The sequence below is a fragment of the Pteronotus mesoamericanus genome, unplaced genomic scaffold (assembly GCF_021234165.1).
Source record: "Pteronotus mesoamericanus isolate MK-2021 breed Mesoamerican mustached bat unplaced genomic scaffold, CSHL_Meso_final contig_179, whole genome shotgun sequence".
In the NCBI taxonomy this organism is placed as follows: domain Eukaryota; kingdom Metazoa; phylum Chordata; class Mammalia; order Chiroptera; family Mormoopidae; genus Pteronotus; species Pteronotus mesoamericanus.
In genome coordinates this window covers 4,822,395-4,841,278 of record NW_026555075.1, presented here as the reverse complement: position 1 = coordinate 4,841,278, position 18,884 = coordinate 4,822,395, and the positions used below count along the sequence as shown (strand labels likewise).

The window sequence follows — 18,884 nt, the reverse complement described above, 5'->3', positions numbered from 1 at the left end:
ATCTTGCTTATACAGCATTTTATCAACTCAAAATTCATTAGCTAATACTTTCCCATCTTTACTAGCAAGGATACAACTTGTTTTCCATGTATCTTTCATTTCATTTCACTTATAGCCAACACAATAAATACTTTTTTTAAGTGATAAAATGATTATTTTATTATTCATAATAAAATAATCATTTTATTATGATTATTAATCATAACAAATTTTTTTCTAAGAAGTAGAAAAAAACTTCTTAGTCAAAGCCAAAGGAACTTAATACCATGAACGGTATTAAGTTAGCTCTAATTGCAATATATTAAGTTTAAAGAAATTTTATTGTTTGATGAATTTTGTTATATTCTAATTCTCAAAATGATAGTTTACATATGAAATTTGGGATGAGGTTGCTTTCAGTGAACTGTAATGCTTGATCAAATTTGCAGTTATTTTAAATTGTTTTAGGATTGTAGGCCCCTTTGACAATCTCATGAAACCATATTTGTGTCATTTCTTCTGAGAAAAAAATTGTATAATATATACAAACAATTATAAACATTTTAAATAACACTTCATGGGAGTTAAGGCATCCTGAAGATGCCAGAAGAACATGTCACTCCTCACCTATGCCAGGAAAAACAAGAATCCTAATATCCTCTCTTTTGAATCTTAGATAAAAAGGTTAGCACTTGAACATAGTCATCCATACTGCCTTCCAGATACATTTTACACTAATCTTTTGATAGTTAAAGATGATTCTTTAAATGAAAGATTTATATCCAATTTGTTTTTAAATTATGTAAAAATAACTTTAGAATTTTAAAAAGTTGCAAAAATAATGGAGTTAGCATATATCCTTCATCCAGCTTCCTCTGTCTTACATAAGCATAGTGCAATTATCAAAGCCAGTGAATTATCACTTATACAATCCCTAATTACTAATCTAGACTAATTAGAATTTCTCCAATTGTCCCATTAATTGCAACATACTTTAAATGATCCATTATTTGTAAATCTTAAGCCTAGCAAAGTCTCGTTCTTTCCTTCCATTTCTTAAAAAAACCCAACTGTAAACAGCTGAAATGTTTAACCACAAAGAGATACTCAAATAAATCACAGTATCCTTATATTTTGACATTTAAATAATTATTGAAATGATCATCTGAAGATTTTTTATGATATAGGGGAACACTTAAAACTTTAAAGTGCAATATATAAAACTGTATACAAGATGATCTCAATATTTTGCAAATAAATAGGTATGTATTTGAACATATAGAAAAAAACTGGAAGGAAATATCCTACCCTTTTCACAGTGTTAATCTGCAGACAGTGAAATTTTGCGTGATTTTTTAACATTTTATTGTTTTTGTTTATTTTCCAAATTTCCTACAGTGGGTCACATTTCTACTTTATAATAAAAAAATGTTAAATAACTCACCTAGGGATGATATTACTAATTTCTTGATCATATTAGCAAGTATTATTATTCTTTTTAATTGTGATAATGATATTTTGCTTCCATAGCAGAATGTACTTAGTTTTTGGAGTTGCATGCCAAAGTAAAAGTGCTTTCTCAACAGCTTAATCATTTACTTGGAATTGGTTTGTTAAAACACACACACACACACACACACACACACACACACACACACGGAGGAAGCAAAATAAATGCTCCTCTCCTGAACCTTTCCTTCAAAAAAAACAAATTACTGAGAGAAGTAGATCAATTCATCAGGTCTGTCAGTAAAGAAGAAATCCTAGTCATGTTGCTTTTATGTCCCTATGTAGAATTATAGATAAAACAGAAACTTACCCATCGTCTGAATTGTTTTATACCTGTAGTCAAATTCATCCTGCAGGTCTTCTAAATATTTGGTATCTTGTTCTGTTATCTGTTTACAAAAAAAAAACATACCTTCTCAGTTGTTATCATTAAGCATGTCAATGAAACATCATCAGTATTTCAAAATATACTGTCTGTGCTTCCAGTTTCCAGTGTTATCCTAGAGTACCTATACTCACGTAGAACCTACATTTATAAAGAGCTAATTCCCATAAAGGCATACTAAAACTGGAAGAACCAGACTGAATTTGCTTTTCCATTTTCTCTGCCTAATAGGACATCTTTCAGCATCTTGCCTGTTGTTTCTCAATTAGTTCTAAATGATGCTACAAATATTTTTTTACCTGATAATATGAATACTTCTTTTCCTTTTAGTACCATATAATTCTGTGTTAATATACCAATTATCATTTTGCTTCAAGTCTCCTTTTTAATCTGCTGCAGTTTATGACAATTCAGTATAATTTTTTTTCTCTCTACTTCTTAGAAAAAAAATCTATGCTTCCTCTGTCTACTGTTTTTATCTCTGAGATTTTTACTTTTCTTCAAACCCGCTGATGTATTTCTGCTCAGGCACAACAGGTATTTAGTGTCAAGATCTGGGCTAAAGGTTCTTCATGTATTAATTCCTGCAGTCCTCACAACAACCCTGTGAAGGTGGTTGGCCTCACTTTTACAGATGAAGAAACAGAGGTTAAGAGGTGAGAAGTAACGTACTTGCCTGAGGCCAGCCACATGGCCCCCAAGTGATGGTGTGTGGTGGTGAGCAGACTCAGTCTCCAGTAATTGAAGTTAAAATGCTTCCCCATAAGAAATTTTTTCTAATATGAGCATAGTGTATAAAAGACATTTATCTTATGAACAAATTGCTCTATCATTTCTGTGTGCACTGCCTTTGGGCACACGGGAGAAAGGTAGTTGTATGGGCACAATAGCGAGGCTTTCTAGGTACCTGTAAGGTCACTCACCTGAACACTATTTTTAATGGCAGCCACTTTGTGCTCCACATTCCTTTGTCTTTCTGAAACTGAAGAGCTTTGTAAGGATTTCTCCAGAGGTCCCTGGAAAGAGAATGTCTTGAAATTTCAATGATTTTAAAAGAACAGGTTTATGATGAAGGTAGTATATGTAGTATACTTTGAACTGACGTTTGGATCAATATGATATGAAATACTCTATAGCCATTAAAAATCATGCTGTAGAAAAACATTTAATGCCATGTAGGTAGTGTCAAATTGTTAAAAAATAGAGAAAATTATTAAAATGCCATATACTTATGATATCTATTGCTTATACATACATATTTATAAATATGGATATAAGTCTAGACATACTCAAGTATATGTGATCGGAAGAACACACACCAAAATGTTATAAGTGTGTTATCTATGAATAGTGAAATTATAGATGATTTTATAGTTAAACATTTTTCTTAATTTGCTATACTAGACCTATACTACTTATAAATTCTATAAAACTAATACATGTAATTTAAAAATTAGTATAGTGGAACTACATTGTTAGACTTAAATTTAGAATTATAATAAATTCAGGTGAGTCTGACAGCATGATAATTATTTCTACATTAGAACAAAAGGAGTTTACCAAAGAATATGTAAAAATACTAGCCTTGGTAAATAGAAAGGCTAACCAGCTTCTCCAAGCACCGTTTCTTGGCCATTTTAATAATCTGGCATTGAATGTGTGCCTTAGATATGAAGTTACATAGACATCTAGAAATAAGAGTTAGAGATGTCAGCATCCTCTTTACGTTACAGTTGGTGTGGGGAGGTATGATTAGGAAGGTTGATGACTTGGCTAAAATCCACGGCAAGTCAGTGGTGGAACCTCAAGAGGAGCCCATATCCTTGACTGTTGATGAAGTGTTCTTTCAACTATACCATGGTCTTCAGATTGTAAAACCTTTATAAAATTCCTTCGCTCTCATTTAGCCTCCATTATTTGTCTACCTCTTTGAATTTTACAAATCAGTGCTTTTTTTGGGGCAGTATGTAGTACTGGTAGGTTATTTGCAGAGTGACTTTGATTAGCATCTATTTAAATAATCTAATGTTACCAATTTAATTGATAGCCAACATTTGAAAGGAACAACACACACACACACACACAAATGATGAGAGATAAGAGGGATAAAAAAAAGATTAGAATATAAATATGAGAATATAACATATTAGTAATTGTATCTTAATTTTACCCCAGAGCACTGAATCAAACTATATTTACTTAATAAACTTACTATATTTTAGATTTTAAATTAAATAAAAATATCTTCTTTTTTCATCTAAAAAATAAGAATAGTAAATTCTTAAAACTTCATACTTTTCTTAAAATAACCATAACCTGACAGTAACTATGCCTGAGAATTTTTAAATAGTCAAAAATTTTTCTTGGACCTTTAAAAATAAATATTGTTGTGTGATATACTACATTATGGAAGATGTCACTTGGGAAATTGATTATTGACATACTTTTTAAGTAAGGTTAACTGAAAAATTATTCATTAAGGATTTCATTGATTCCTTTCTTTGTTTTTAATGGAAGTTCTCAATTCAGAATAGTGGGGTAAAATATAATTTAAAATACAGAGGATCAAATTACATTCAAACAAAGAATAAGCAAATATTCATGGAGTTCCTATAAGACAAAATTACTGCTTGTGGTACAAGTTTGGACTGGTGAGGCAGGAAGTCAGGAGCTACTGAAGGGTTTTGAGCAAAATCAATTCCTGAGGGTAAATATGCTGAGGGAAGCAGGGTCCAAATGGTAAGGATTCAGCTAGGAGGTAGTTAGTATATTATTGAACCAATGTTTTAAGACCAGGAGCCAGAGTGTGACCAGTGGAAATAGAAAAAAAAATGTAGAGATGAGATTCTAGAAACAAACTCTGGAAAAAATTGATAATTATCTTAATAAAGAAGCAGAGAAGCCCTGACTGGTGTAGCTTTGTGGGTTGAGCATAGTCCTGCAAACTGAAGGGTTGCTGGTTCAATTCCCAGTCATGGCACACGCCTGGGTTGTGGGCCACGTCCCCGTTGTGGGTGTGTGGGAGGCAACTGACTGATATTTCCCTTGCACATCAATGTTTCTCTCTCTCCCTCTCTCCTCCTCTCTAAAAATAGATAAATAAAATTGTTTTTAAAAAAAGAAGCAGAGAAAGGGATCTTACTCAAAGATTATCCCTAGACCTCGATTACAAATGACGGGAAGGATGGTAGCACCAGTAACACACGTGGAAGAAGCTGGTTTGCAAGGAAAGAATTTCTGTTTCAGAAAAATTGAGCTCAAGGTGATAACAAGATTACAAGTTTAGAAAATATTACCTGAACGGGCATGTTGGCTGCGGCCAATATTCTCCTCTCTTCCCTTAAACAATTTGAAATAACCACAGCTACATGCATTGGATTTCCATGAAATTTTCCCTGAAAAAAAGTGAGCAGAAGCAACGTAATAGCTTAGATATATACATCATAAGGAAACATTACTGCTTGCAAATAAAAAATGATCTCCTAATAAATATGGGAAATTATTTGGGATGTGTTTCAACAATCTTTTATAAAGCCACAGAAACTTATATTGTGGATGTAGACTCTTATGGGGCATATTGCTCTGTCTTCAAAAATCATTTTATTTTAGGTTTAGGATAGGTTTAGATAAAAGGAATTACTATTGTGAACAACGGTGGTCCCAGCTATTCACAGGTTAACTATGTGCTTCATTTACTTAAAGCATTTCTTTTGGTCCCTGTTTGGTGGTGCTCATGTTGACTAGCTCAGGGATGTTGTATAATTTAAACTATTCTAATCCCTTCAAGGGGAGGAGGTGTTACCCACCATTGCCTCAATGTCCGACACTGAGTGTCTCAAGCGCTCATTTACCTTACCTGCCAACCCCCTGTAGGTGTCTGTGTTTTCTTGGTTTACAAGACTAATTCAAACAACAGCATCATTTTAGTCATAGCATTACACGGCTTTGTTATTAGACCTTTTCCAAGGCAAGATTAACAGGAAGCACAGTGAATGTAGACCAATGCATTTAGTTAGTCTCCCTCCGCTCTCCTCTCTGAAGGAGATACTAATTATCCATGAAATTGTGAAAAAGTCAATTGCAGAAAAAATATAACAGTCTATAAAATGAAAAATTGGCCATTAATCAAAAGTAGATTATACAGACTAGTAAACCAAGAAGTCTTTCTAGAAAAGAAATGAGGCTATTGGTTGTAAACATTATTATGGCCTTGACTTCTGTCACAGTCTTATCAGATGATGCATGTTAATTAGCACTTCTATTTGTAACACTATAGTAAACAACAAGTATCTCAGTTTCTGTTTTTCCATATTCTATGACCTTCAAAACTCTTCTCAACCCTCGCGCCCCTTAAATCAGAAAACTCCCAAAGGGAGTTTTGACAGAATTGAATTGAATTGACAGAAGCTCATTAAGTAAATAAATTAAAATCATCCCATTTATAAGCAGGGACACAAAATTTCTGATTTCTGCATGCTGAGAATTTCAGATTCTTTCTAGTTAGAATTGGTTCCTGTTGTTAATTTTCATGTTCACTGATTCCCCCCACCCTCCCCGCGTACCTTCCATGAATCACCATCTGCTCTTTGCTTTTCTCACTGTTACTTTTTTTTCCTCATTTAGGTATTTCCTTTCAACATTTCTCAGCTCCATTGCATATACTTTTTCATTTTTCTTTCCTACTTAAACTTCTTCTACCTTTCCTTTCAGATTCAGTTTCTATGTCTTGAAAGATTAAACAAAGAATCACCATTGTTTTCATCCAGGTTATATTTTCACTTTCCTTTTGCATTTTTCCTCACTTAGTTCCTCACTTAAATGATGTGAGACAAAAACATCTTAGGGAAAATGGATCACTATAGATTCAAAACCAAATTAGTACTTTTTATTTTTGTAAGCATCAAAGATATTTATAAGGACCACGAATGCTCATGGTCGCCTTTACTAGTTAATATATATACCCTCCCCCAAAAAGAAGCAACAACATAATAAAAATAAAAAATAAAAACACTCCTAAGTGTGTGTTGGGAGGAGGGAAAGAAGAGAAGCTATCTATTTTCTATTGTGATATATAATAGAAAATTATATATCTTCTACTCTGTGGCTTTTCTTTTCACTATCTCATAGTGTCAATGAATAGAAGTTTTTAATTAGAGTGAAGTCAAATTCTTACCTTTATGCCTAGTGTTTTTTATGATTTAGGAAATGTTTCCCTAACCTGCAATCAAGGAGGTTTTTTTCCTGTTATTAAGCCTTTATAGTTTTGCCTTTAACTTTAATTCCTTTGGAGCTTGTCAATAATGAGAGGTCCCTTTCGCTTTTTCCTATATGGATACTCAGTTCCAACGATATTTGTGGAACATTCTGTTCTTTCACCACCGCTCTGCTAGACCAACTCTGTCATAGATCAAGTGTCTACATGTGGATGGGTTTGCTGCTGAAACCCATTTCATCCTGTAGTTCTGGCTATCTCTCCTCTATTAGCAAACTGTCTTGATGACTGGAGCTTTAAAATAGATTTGATGTCAAGTAGAACAAGTTTTGTTTGCATTTCCATATAAATTTTAGAATCAGCTTGTCAAGCTATATTTACACACTCATGGTCATGTGGAAAACTTGAATGGCAATAAATTTTTAGATACATTTAGGAGACTTGGTCTTTAAAATTGTGTTCTAATTCACTTATTTATGTTTTCTTTAAAGTCTCTCTTTGAAGCATTATAGTTTTCTTTTTTTTAATTAATTAATTTATTTTTTCAAATACATTTCTCTCTGCCTCCCCCCCACCGCTTTCCCTTGCCCCCTCCCTCCCTTCCTCAGCTCTTCCCCTTTGGTTTTGTCCATGAGTCCTCGCTATATGTTCCTTGACTTTCCCCTTCCCTTCCTTTTCCCCCGCCCCCCCTCCCTCCTTCCCTCTTGTCTCTGTTGGTTTCTTTTCCTCTCAGTGTTGCTGGTTTTATTTTCCTTGCATCTTTGTATTGTTGGTTAGATTCCACTTATAGGTGAGATCATATGGTATTTGTCTTTCGCCCCCTGGCTTATTTTGCTTAGCATAATGCTCTCCAGTTCCATCCATGCTGTCGCGAAGTTTAGTAGTTCTTTTTTTCTTTCCGCTGCGTAGTATTCCATTGTGTAAATGTACCATAATTTTTTGATCCAATCATCTACTGATGGGCATTTAGGTTGCTTCCAACACTTGGCTATTGTAAATTGTGCTGCTATGAACATTGGGGTGCATAGGTTCTTTTGTATTGGCGTTTTGGGATTCTTAGGATATAGTCCCAGCAGGGGAATCGCTGGATCAAAAGGCAATTCCATTTTCAGCTTTTTGAGGAAATTCCACACTGCTTTCCACAGTGGCTGCACCAGTCTGCATTCCCACCAACAGTGGACTAGGGTTCCCTTTTCTCCACAGCCTCGCCAGCACCTGTTGTTTGTGGATCTGTTGATGATGGCCATTCTGACCGGTGTGAGGTGGTACCTCATGATGGTTTTGATCTGCATTTCTCTGATGGCTAGTGATGCTGAGCAGCCTTTCAAATATCTCTGGGTCCTCTGTATCTCCTCCTTGGAAAAGCGTCTTCCCAGGTCCTTTGCCCATTTTTTGATTGGATCGTTTGTCTTCTTGGAGTGGAGTTGAGTGAGTTCTTTATATATCTTGGAGATCAAAGCTCTGTCTGATGTATCATTAGCGAATATATTTTCCCATAGGGTTGGCTCCCTTTTCATTTTGCTGATGTTTTCTTTTGCCGTGCAGAAGCTTGTTATTTTGATGAGGTCCACTTGTTTATTCTTTCCTTTATGTCCCTTGCTTTAGGAGACATATCAGTGAAAAAATTGCTGCGTGGGATATCTGAGAGTTTCCTGCCAATGTTCTCCTCTAGGACTTTGATGGTGTTGCGACTTATATTTAAGTCTTTTATCCATCTTGAGTTTATGTTTGTGTATGTTGTCAGCTGATGATCTAATTTCAATTTTTTGCATGTAGCCGTCCAGCTCTCCCAACATCATTTGTTGAAGAAGATATTATTGCTCTATTTTATGCTTCTGCCCCCTTTGTCAAATATTAGATGCCCATAGAGACCTGGGCTTATTTCTGGGCTTTCTATTCTGTTCCACTGGTCTATGGATCTGTTCTTGTGCCAGTACCAGATTGTTTTGAGTATAGTGGCTTTGTAGTAGAGTTTGATGTCCGGTATTGTGATCCCTCCTACTTTGTTTTTCTTTTTCGAAATTGCTGAAGCATTATAGTTTTCAACAGAGATCTTATGCATTTTGACAGTTTTATTTCCATGTAGTTGGTAGTTTTGGTAATGAAGTAAATGACATCTTTCTCTCCTAATTGTTTTTTGCTGGTGTGTAGAAATATATTTGACTTTTACATATTGATTTTGTATTTAGCAACTTTGCTAAGCTCTTATTAATTCTAATAATGTATTTGTAATATCTCATAATTCTAAAATTTATTTGTAGATTTTTTTTGGATTTTTTGCATATAGAAATCATAAGATATATAAGATTTTATAAATATTGATAAATTTTTCTTCCTTTTCAATCATCTAATTTCCATCAGAATTTCACCTTCATCCTATAGATTTATTTAGAAATGTATTGGTGGTTTGGACTGGGAAGTGGAAGGATTGAGCAAAAAAGGGGAAAAAAAGAGAAAGAACTCATGAATACAGACAACAGAGTGGTGACTGAGGCGGGGAGGGCAGGGAGTGGAGGTAGAAGAGGATATGGGGGGATAACTGGGAATAGAAAAAATACAATAAAATAAAAATCTTTAAATGGTTATTGCAAGAACAAAAAAAGAGAAATATATTGGTTAATCCCCAAACATAGAGATTTTCTAGTTGCCTTTTATCGTAAACTGATTTTTTTATAGACTTAAAAATTCTAATCAGAATTCTTGTTCTGAATGACTTCAGTCACTTAAAATTTGTTAAGATTTGCTTTGTGGCCGAGCATATGGACCTTTTGTAAATAAATGTTCCATGTGAGCTTGTAAAGAATGTGCATGCTACAGTTGCTGGGTCAAATGTCTTATACAGGTTCATTAACCCAAGTTGTTAATTCTGTTGTTTAAACTTCTCAATCCTTGCTGATTTTTTGCCTGGTTAATTTTATCAATTATTGAAAGAGACATGTGAAAATTTATTTTGTGAATTTCCTCTTTGTAGTTCTGTCAAAAACATTCAGACTTGTAACATTACTAATGAGTCAAATCTTTCATTGCTATAAATTGATCTGTATCTCTTATAATGCCTTTTGCCTTGGGGCAAAATATATAAACTATGACATTATTTTTTTATCACTTAGAATCTTATCCTTATTGAAAGAATTCTTTTGATTTATCTCAACATACAGATATTTAAAATCACTTATCAGTATTTTGCATATAAAAGGGTAAATATACATGAAATAAATTGGTTATTGTATTCCTAAAGCTTCTTCACATACAATATTTGAAGTTTAACTTTTATGAACTTAGATGATTAGCATATATACTTTTTAAATAAAATAATGTCCTCTGAGCCGTCAAGAATGTTGATGAGGTAACATTTATTTAATGTGTGCACAACTATTGTCTCTACTACGTAAGTTTTGATGCTGGCACTTTTTTTTTTTAAGTTTTTTAATTTTTTTTATTGTTGTTCTGCTACAATTGTCCCTATTTTTCCACCATTACTCTCCCCTGCCTACTTTCTTAATCTTACCAAAAGTTCTCAATAGAAAATTTTTAGACAATAACCAAGACTGACATTCCTTCTGCAAATGGTCCTTAATGGTTTGTTGTCTAAAGCATTCAGGGATTATAGTGACCTACTCATGTCATCATGATTAACAATCACATCACTACACTTTCAGGGAAAAATTATTATTTAACTATTCAGATACATGTCCATAGAAATCATAGAGAACTGCATTATATCGTGGGTTAGCAGATATCTGTTCCAGAACACTTCTAACCAGTCCTCTGTCAGCTTAACCATCATTCATACTATTTTGGTTCCATCCCAATAACCAAGAAGTTCTATTCTTAGACATTGTTTTACAGTTTAAATTCAGTGGAGTGCTAACTTCAGCAATTGGCAGTTAGGCCTAAGATTACCCAAACACATACTCTTGATCCCTTTAAAGATCATTTTGCATTGACAGTATAATCTTAAGCCTTTTCAGAGAAAACCAACTCCCCTTTCCCAGCATTGCTTATTTGATTAAATGCATAGTTTAATAATTTTCAATGGTATCATGCTGAAAGTTAAGTGCAGTCTGTTCAAAATCAGCAGGAAGTTTCTGATAAATGGGTATTTTTCATCTTAATGATAATCCTACACAATACATGATTTGTTTACTCCACCTTTCTATTGTTCTGAGATTTCACTCATTTATTGTAAGGAATTTGGCAATTTCTCTTGTCACTGTTGCTTTGTATATGATAGGCATTTCTTTTACATGAATCTCAGTAATGAAAGATAATATAACTTCTACTTGTGGGCATCTTTCTTCCTTCTTACATCCTGTAAAGCACTTTATTGTTGCTTTCCAAGATAAAATGGAATTTAGGTTAATATCAAACTTGCTTAATATCAAATTTATACCCTGATGATTTGTTTCCATTCCATTCTGCACATGTGACAACTCTTTCTTTTAATCCTGAATCATAGTGTTATATCGATGACACTTTAAACAGCAATTAAACTCAACAGGTACTGTACCAACAGTATACATAACCCAACTGAAGTAACAACAACATGACTAGCTATGACCCAATTTCACATCATAGGCAATGACAATGACATTGTGTTTGCCATCTGACCATGGAATTTAAGAGATGTTATTAAGATTCGATTTGACTTCATAGATGTTAAAATGTGGGGGAGGGGGGGAAGGTGTCTTGGAATCAATGAATATGCTGTTTTAATCTTTTTGCTACTTTATGCTAAATTTCTTGGCTTTCCTTCCAATTCTTTTTCTAATTTAAATTCCCCTTTCAACTAATTTCTAAATTTGACTTGTCACTAACGAGTGACTAGTTCATCTGCTTTTTTTCTCCCAAATGATCCTAGGAGTACCAGTCATAGGGAAAGTACATGAAAAGCCTTGCTTAAAATAATCTCCTTCCATTCAGGTGGCACAGAATCTGAATTTTCACAACTAGACAGTTACTCCTTTGAGTTCTTTCTCCAAGGATTCCCTTTAAAATGCAAATGCATTAGGGAGACTTACACAACATTTAATTAATTTCTTCTGCATTTGAAAGATTTACCAGATATTGTTCTCTGGCTGCAGTGACATAGCAAGTGTAAGAGGAGAGTAATGGGTCCCAGGACAAACAAATGAAGAAGTTTCAGCAGAGACTTGATAGAGCGCAGCAACGGTAACCAAGGGAGCTGCGGGATTCTGAAGAAACATATAACCAACAACTATTCTGAGCTTGGGTTCCTCCAGGAGCTAACCTTGAGACAAGGATTCTAGTGCAAGAAGTGTGATTGCGAGCTGACTCCCCAGAAATACAGTTATGGGGGTGGGTAAGTGAGTCAGGGAAGAGAAGGCATCCAGTAAATGGTGTGTTATCAAGCTCTTCTGGTAGCCAGTGTAGACATGTGACTTAGACTTAGCTACCCAAGGGCTTTGGGAAGTGGCATATTTTTATACCAGCTCCTGTCATCATTAGCCCTGAAGCAAAAAGATGCAGATTCTGGCACTTATAAGTCCACCTGATTAAAATGATGAGGCCCAAGGGGATGTGGTTAGGGCACTCCCCGCCTCTGCTATACCAGCTCTTTCCTAAACTCTATTTTAGACATTTTGGACTTTTCATTTTTAAACTACTTGCAGCCATACGGCACTCAAATGTTGATATTTCTTCTTTTATGGTGTCTCTGGAATATGAAGCAGTTATCTTCAATTACGTGGTAATTGTTTCATGTTTCATGTTTTTACTGGCGATCTATGATCTACTGCACACTTCTGGTTGCCAGCTAGCTCTTTCTCTTTTTATTACCACAAGTACTGCTGTTAAATAATTTTTATCCCTGCCCCTTACCAGTGTCAACACACTGGCCAGTTTCCACATGACAACAGTCTCAGTTTCAGTCTCTTATTCTTTCTTTCTCTTTGTTCTGAACACACAATTTTTTCTTGACAGTTTTTTTCAACCTAATGTTTCCTCACTAGAATCATAAGTTAAATTAAAAAAACAAAACAAAACCAAAAACCTCTACGTTGAAGAGCCTATCTAGTTGTCTTAAGCAGATTTAGATATAGAATGGTAAGCATGATAGATTTAAAGAGCAATTATCTTTTATAATAATTAAATCAAGAGTGAGATACCACTACATATCTATTAGAAAGACTAAAATCTGAAATACTGACACCACCAAATGCTGGTGAGGATGCACAGCAACAGGAACTTTCATGGAACAGCCACTGTGGAAGATAGTTTGGCAGTTTCTTAAAAAGCTAAAACTATTGTATGAGAATACATCATACAATCCAGCAGCCATGTTCCTAGATACTTAACCAAATGAATTAAAAACTTGTGTCCACACAAAAACCAGCACACAAAAGTTTATGGAAACTTCATTCATAATTATTAAAACTTGGAAGCAATCAAGATGTCCTTCAATAGGTGGATGTATAAACAAACTGTGATACAAACTGTGATAGGATGAAATATTATTTAGTGATAAAAAGAAATATGTTATTAAGCTATACAAAGACATGAAGAAAAATTCAAAATATATTGCTAAGTGAAAGAAGACAATCTGAAAAGTCTACATATTGTAAGACAAGACTATGGAGACAGTAAACAAATCAGTAGTCGCCAGGGGTTGAGGGCGGAGGGAGAGATAAATAGGTGGAGCACAGGGAATTTTCAGGGCAGAGAAGATACTCTATATGATACTGTAATGGTGGGTATATGATGTTATGCATTTGTTAAAACCCACAGAACTGAGCTAACACAAAGAGTGAACTCTAATGTAAACTATCAATTTTATTTAATAATAATGTATTATTGGCTCTTCAGTTGTAACTCATGTACCACCCTAATGCAAGATATTAATAATAGGGGAAACTCTCTGGCAGGGGCAAGGGAGAGGCTAAGGGAGTGTATAAGAATTCTCTGGACTTTCCACTCAATTTTTCTGTAAATCTGAGAATGCTCTAAAAAAAATTTTTTTAATTAAGTATATTTTATTGATTATGCTATTATAGTTGTCTCCTTTTTACTCCCCTTTATCCCCCTCAGCCTTACACCCTGCCCCTCCCCCCACCAGCATTCCCTTCCCTTAGTTCATGTTCATAGGTCATACATAGTTCTTTGGCTTCTCCATTTCCTATGCTATTCTTAACCTCCCCTTTTCTGTTTTGTACCTACCAATTATGCTTCTTATGCCCTGTACCTTTTCCCCCATTCTCCCCACTCCCCCTCCCCACTGATAACCCTCCAGTGATCTCCATTTCTGTGATTCTGTTCCTGTTCTAGTTGTTTGCTTAGTTTGTTTTTGTTTTTGGGTTTTTTTAGTTCAGTTGTTGATATTTCTGAGTTTGTTGTCACTTTACTGTTCATAGTTTTTGATCTTCTATTTCTTAGATAAGTCCCTTTAACATTTCATGTAGTAAGGGCTTGGTGATGATGAACTCCTTTAACTTGACCTTATCTGGGAAGCACTTTATCTGCCCTTCCATTCTAAATGATAGCTTTGCTGGATGGAGTAACCTTGGGTGTAGGTCCTTGCCTTTCATTACTTTGAATACTTCTGTCTAGTCCTTTCTTGCCTGTAAGGTTTCCTTTGAGAAATCAGCTGATAGTCCTATGGAATTCCTTTGTAGGTAATTCTCTCCTTTTCTCTTGTACTTTTAAGATTCTCTCCTTATCTTTAATCTTGGGTAATTTAATTATGGTGTGTCTTGGTGTGTTCCTCCCCGGGGCCAATTTCTTTGGGACTCTCTGAGCTTCCTGGACTTCCCGGAAGTCTATTTCCTTCACCAGATTGGGGAGGTTTTCCTTCATTATTTTCAAATAAGTTTTCAATTTCTTGCTCTTCCTCTTCTCCTTCTGGTACTCATATGATTCGGATGTTAGAGGATTTAAAATTGTCCCACAGGTTCCTAAGCCTCTCTTCATTTTTTTGAATTCTTGTTCATTCTGTCCCGGTTGAATGTTTATTTCTTCCTTCTGTTCCAAATCATTGATTTGAGTCCTGGTTTTCTTCCTTTCACTGTTGGTCTCTGCATATTTTTCTTTATTTCACTTTGCATAGCTTTCACTTCTTGTTCTATTTTGTATCCGTACTCAATCATTTCTGTGAGCATCCTAATTACCAGTGTTTCGAACTCTGCATCTGATAGGTTGTCTATCTCTGTGTCACTCAGCTCTTTTACTGGAGTTTTGATCTATTCTTCCATTTGGACCATATTTCTTTGTCTTGGTGCACCTGTTACATTGTAATGGGTGGAATCTTAAATATTCCCCAGGGCGGGGCAACCCACTTCACTGCATTGTGGCGCTGTATGTGGGCAAGAGGTCAGAGAGGGACAATGCCGCTTGCTCAGATCTCATCCCGTTTTTAGTCACCTCCCTCATTTCCCACAAGGGGATTGTGCTCTTTCAGGCGCTGATTCCCAGGTGGGTGGGCTTGTGTATGTTCTAGGATCCTGTGGGCTCCCCCAATGGACTCTCCTATGAGGCTGGGAGTTTTTCATACTACCACAACCCCCACAAGTTTTTACAGCCAGAGGTTTTGAGCTTTTCTTTTCCTGCACTGGAACTCTGGGTTGCATGGTCTGTGTTGCTCCCCAGTTATTCCTCTGGCTTGTCCACACACAAATGTGGGACCACCCAGTCTGCCTTGCCATGCATCCTCTCTGCTCTGGCTGCTTATCTCCGTCCCTTCTATCAGTCTGGATGAATGTTTCTTCTTTAATTCCTAGGTTGTTGAACTTCCACATGGTTCAATTTTCTGGCAGTTCTGGTGGTTTTTTGTTTTTAAATTTGTTGTTGTCCTTCTTTTGTTTGTGTGAGGAAGCAAAGAATATCTATCTATGCTTCCATCTTAGCTGGAAGTCAAAAATCAAGCCTATTTTTAAAAATTGTCTTACTAAAGCCACAGTTCTGACATATCCTTATGCTATTCCTTTTGCCAGGAATGAAGAAATTCAAATGAATGAAACTGCCTGCCTCTCTTGTACAGTTAGCACTAAATTCTCTCATTACCACAAAGCTTTTCTTGATAAAAATGATTAATACCTTGTTTATATTACTAATACATACTTACCTTAAAACAAATTAGGTAAAAAACTAGCTACAGGTATGTATAGCTTACCTTGACTTAGTTAAAAGAAAATAGTTCTTAAAGGCACCAAGTATGTCTTCTACAAATTCTAAGTATATTTCCTGAAGCATGCATGTTCTATGTCTGTGAAAGTTTAACTCATCCTAGACAATTGTTCTGTGAATTACTTGCTATGTAAAGTCAAGGAATTTGGGCTTGTGATTGTAACTGTGTGAGCTTAGGCAAGTCACTTCTTAACCTTCATTACTTTAATTGTCCGGTTAGTTAGTTGGAAAAATAACACTTGTCATTCATCATAAAGTCATTGTGAGGGGTATGCCAGACAATTGAGAATGAGCTTTGTAACCTGTAAAGCACTCTATATAAATATAAGGAGTTTTCTATGTTGTCTCACGGGGGTGTTAGGAGAATTTAAATCTCATAAATGATAAATCAATAATAATAGAAGATAAAAATCTTCCTATTAGTTTCACAGAAATGACCAAAACTAGTTACAAAGCGAATAAAGATTGAGTTGTGTTCCAGGAAATATATTTATATGAATAGAAAAGAAACTCCAGAAAAAAGAAGACTATGCATTTAGGGTTTTCAAAACATTAGACAATGGGGACTTTCCTGGCATTTCCTTAGGACTAACTCTCATAGGCACACCCACATACACTAAAAGCTGCTTTGAATAAAAAAAATTAACCCACACAAACTAGTAATTAGAGATAATAATACAGTGCTTTCACCTGAGCATAATTCATGGACTCTTTGGGAAAAAAATAATCAACGCTATACTTTGTATCCATAGAAAAAAGGCCTGGGAGGGGATGTGCCAAAATCTCATGAATGATCATTCTTGGGGAAATGGGATTGGTGGGATGGACATTTACACTTTTACCTCAATTCTTTGGTATTGTTAGGGTTTTAAAAATAACTAAGGATGTGTTACTTTTACGGTTAAAACTAAACAAGATGGGATACATTAAACATATGCACTCCATATCAGATCTTTCCCTTTGCTTGATTCATGCAGAGGATTTTGTAAAAGATGTTGGCTTTAAAAAAAATTGTAGTTCAGGTGAAAAGAGGGGAAAAGAAGAGAGTTGGAGCCTCCTCAGATCATTACGACGACTTAAATTCAATGTTCTTGGGGAATTCACAGCCTTGTAATTAAGAGATAAATGAATTGCTTAATTCAAAATGACAGGAAGAGAACAAAGTAGATACTAAAAAACTGCTTATCATTTATATGTTTGAACATAACAATAATAGAACCTGCCATTTATTGAACATCTATGATGTGCAGTGTGTTTTATAAGCTTTGCTTTTAACTCTGATAACAGCCTGAAAGGTATGTATTAGGACACCCAGTGGTAGTGCCATTTGTGAAAAGTCATAGAACATAGAAGTTAAGGAGGAACCCTTCAAGTACAGGTGTCTCACTCTGTAAACTATGACCTTTCCAAATGATTTCTGTTTTTTTTAAAAAATAAATTCTTTCTCTATTTAACCAGACCCTTTGAGACACAACTACATTTCATTTTATTTCCCCTGGAAATGATAAGTCTATTCAAGGACTAACCATTCTTTATGGAACCTCAAGATAACTGCAGCAGTTAAACCAACAAGAAATGACCATGTTTAATTACAAAATTATTAAATCATTTTTCTTAGGACGACTTAGGTTTTAGTACCTCTGGCAGTTATATTTGTGGTTGTTAGAGGCAATCTGCCATGGACCCTGGGTATCCCTCATGATCTTGCTGGGCATGCCAAGAATGCAAGGCCCCGGCCATTCTTCAGGGTTGTATTTGCAGCAAGCAACCTTCAATGATGAGGTAATGTGCCCTCCCGCCCCCAAGAGCTGGCTTGCATCCACCAGCTATAAAAACAGTGAACTCCTCAAGTTCAGTGTTCATCTCCTGTAACACAACCCACTGAGTGTGCAGACAACCATGATGGACCCACTGTATCACCCCTTCAGGACTTGAGAGAAATGGGGAACCAATGCCCATGTGCATGAAGCTCTGACTACTGCTTTTGCTGTAAATAATAAAGTCTTTGTCTCTGATCCAGAAGCCTCATGTCACTTCTTAGCATGCATAAAATAATAACAAGTTCACTTGTTAGCTTGAGAGTAAAATCCCAGACCCTGCATACTTCTTGATATCCTACTTGTGCTATAAAACTTCCCATATAACATTTCCATTATTTATTTCTTTTTTAAAAAAGATTTATTTATTTATTTATTTTTAGAGAGGGGATGTGAAGGTGAGAGGGAGAGAAACATCAATATGTGGTTGCATGTCACGTGCCCCCCTACTGGGGACCTGGCCTGCAACCCAGGCAGGTGCCCTACGCTGGGAATCAAACCAGCGATCCTTTGGTTCACAGGCCATCCCCCAATCCACTGAGCCACACCAGCCCAGGGTTCCGTTATTTATTTCTATGTCTAATTCCTGGCTAGACTCTGTATCTTTCATAAGCAGAGATTGGTCTTCGAGACTAATCTTGAAGTAGCTGTTACCTGAAAGGAACCTCACTAATGCTTGATAAATGATTAAATGAGAGGATAAATAAAATAATCCTCTCCTGAGAGAAAGGTAGAAAAAGCATATTATTCAGTCTCTGTGTCGGTAAAGCCCTCTGTCAAATCCTTCTGGAGTTTTTATTAGTCACTTGTCCCTAGTAGCCAGCGAAATAAAAAACTAGATTCT

At 35.4% G+C, this 18,884-nt stretch overlaps 1 protein-coding gene across 1 annotated transcript in view; it reads right to left on the bottom strand.

The window, feature by feature from the left end:
- STAT4 (signal transducer and activator of transcription 4) overlaps positions 1-18,884 on the bottom strand; it is a 94,293-nt gene that overhangs the window by 33,937 nt on the left and 41,472 nt on the right. The window contains exons 3-5 of the mRNA XM_054566688.1: positions 5,170-5,268; positions 2,797-2,889; positions 1,799-1,877 (exon numbers count right to left, since the gene is read on the bottom strand). Of these exons, the coding sequence (XP_054422663.1) occupies positions 1,799-1,877; positions 2,797-2,889; positions 5,170-5,268 (271 nt within the window). The remainder of the gene's footprint in view (positions 1-1,798; positions 1,878-2,796; positions 2,890-5,169; positions 5,269-18,884) is intronic.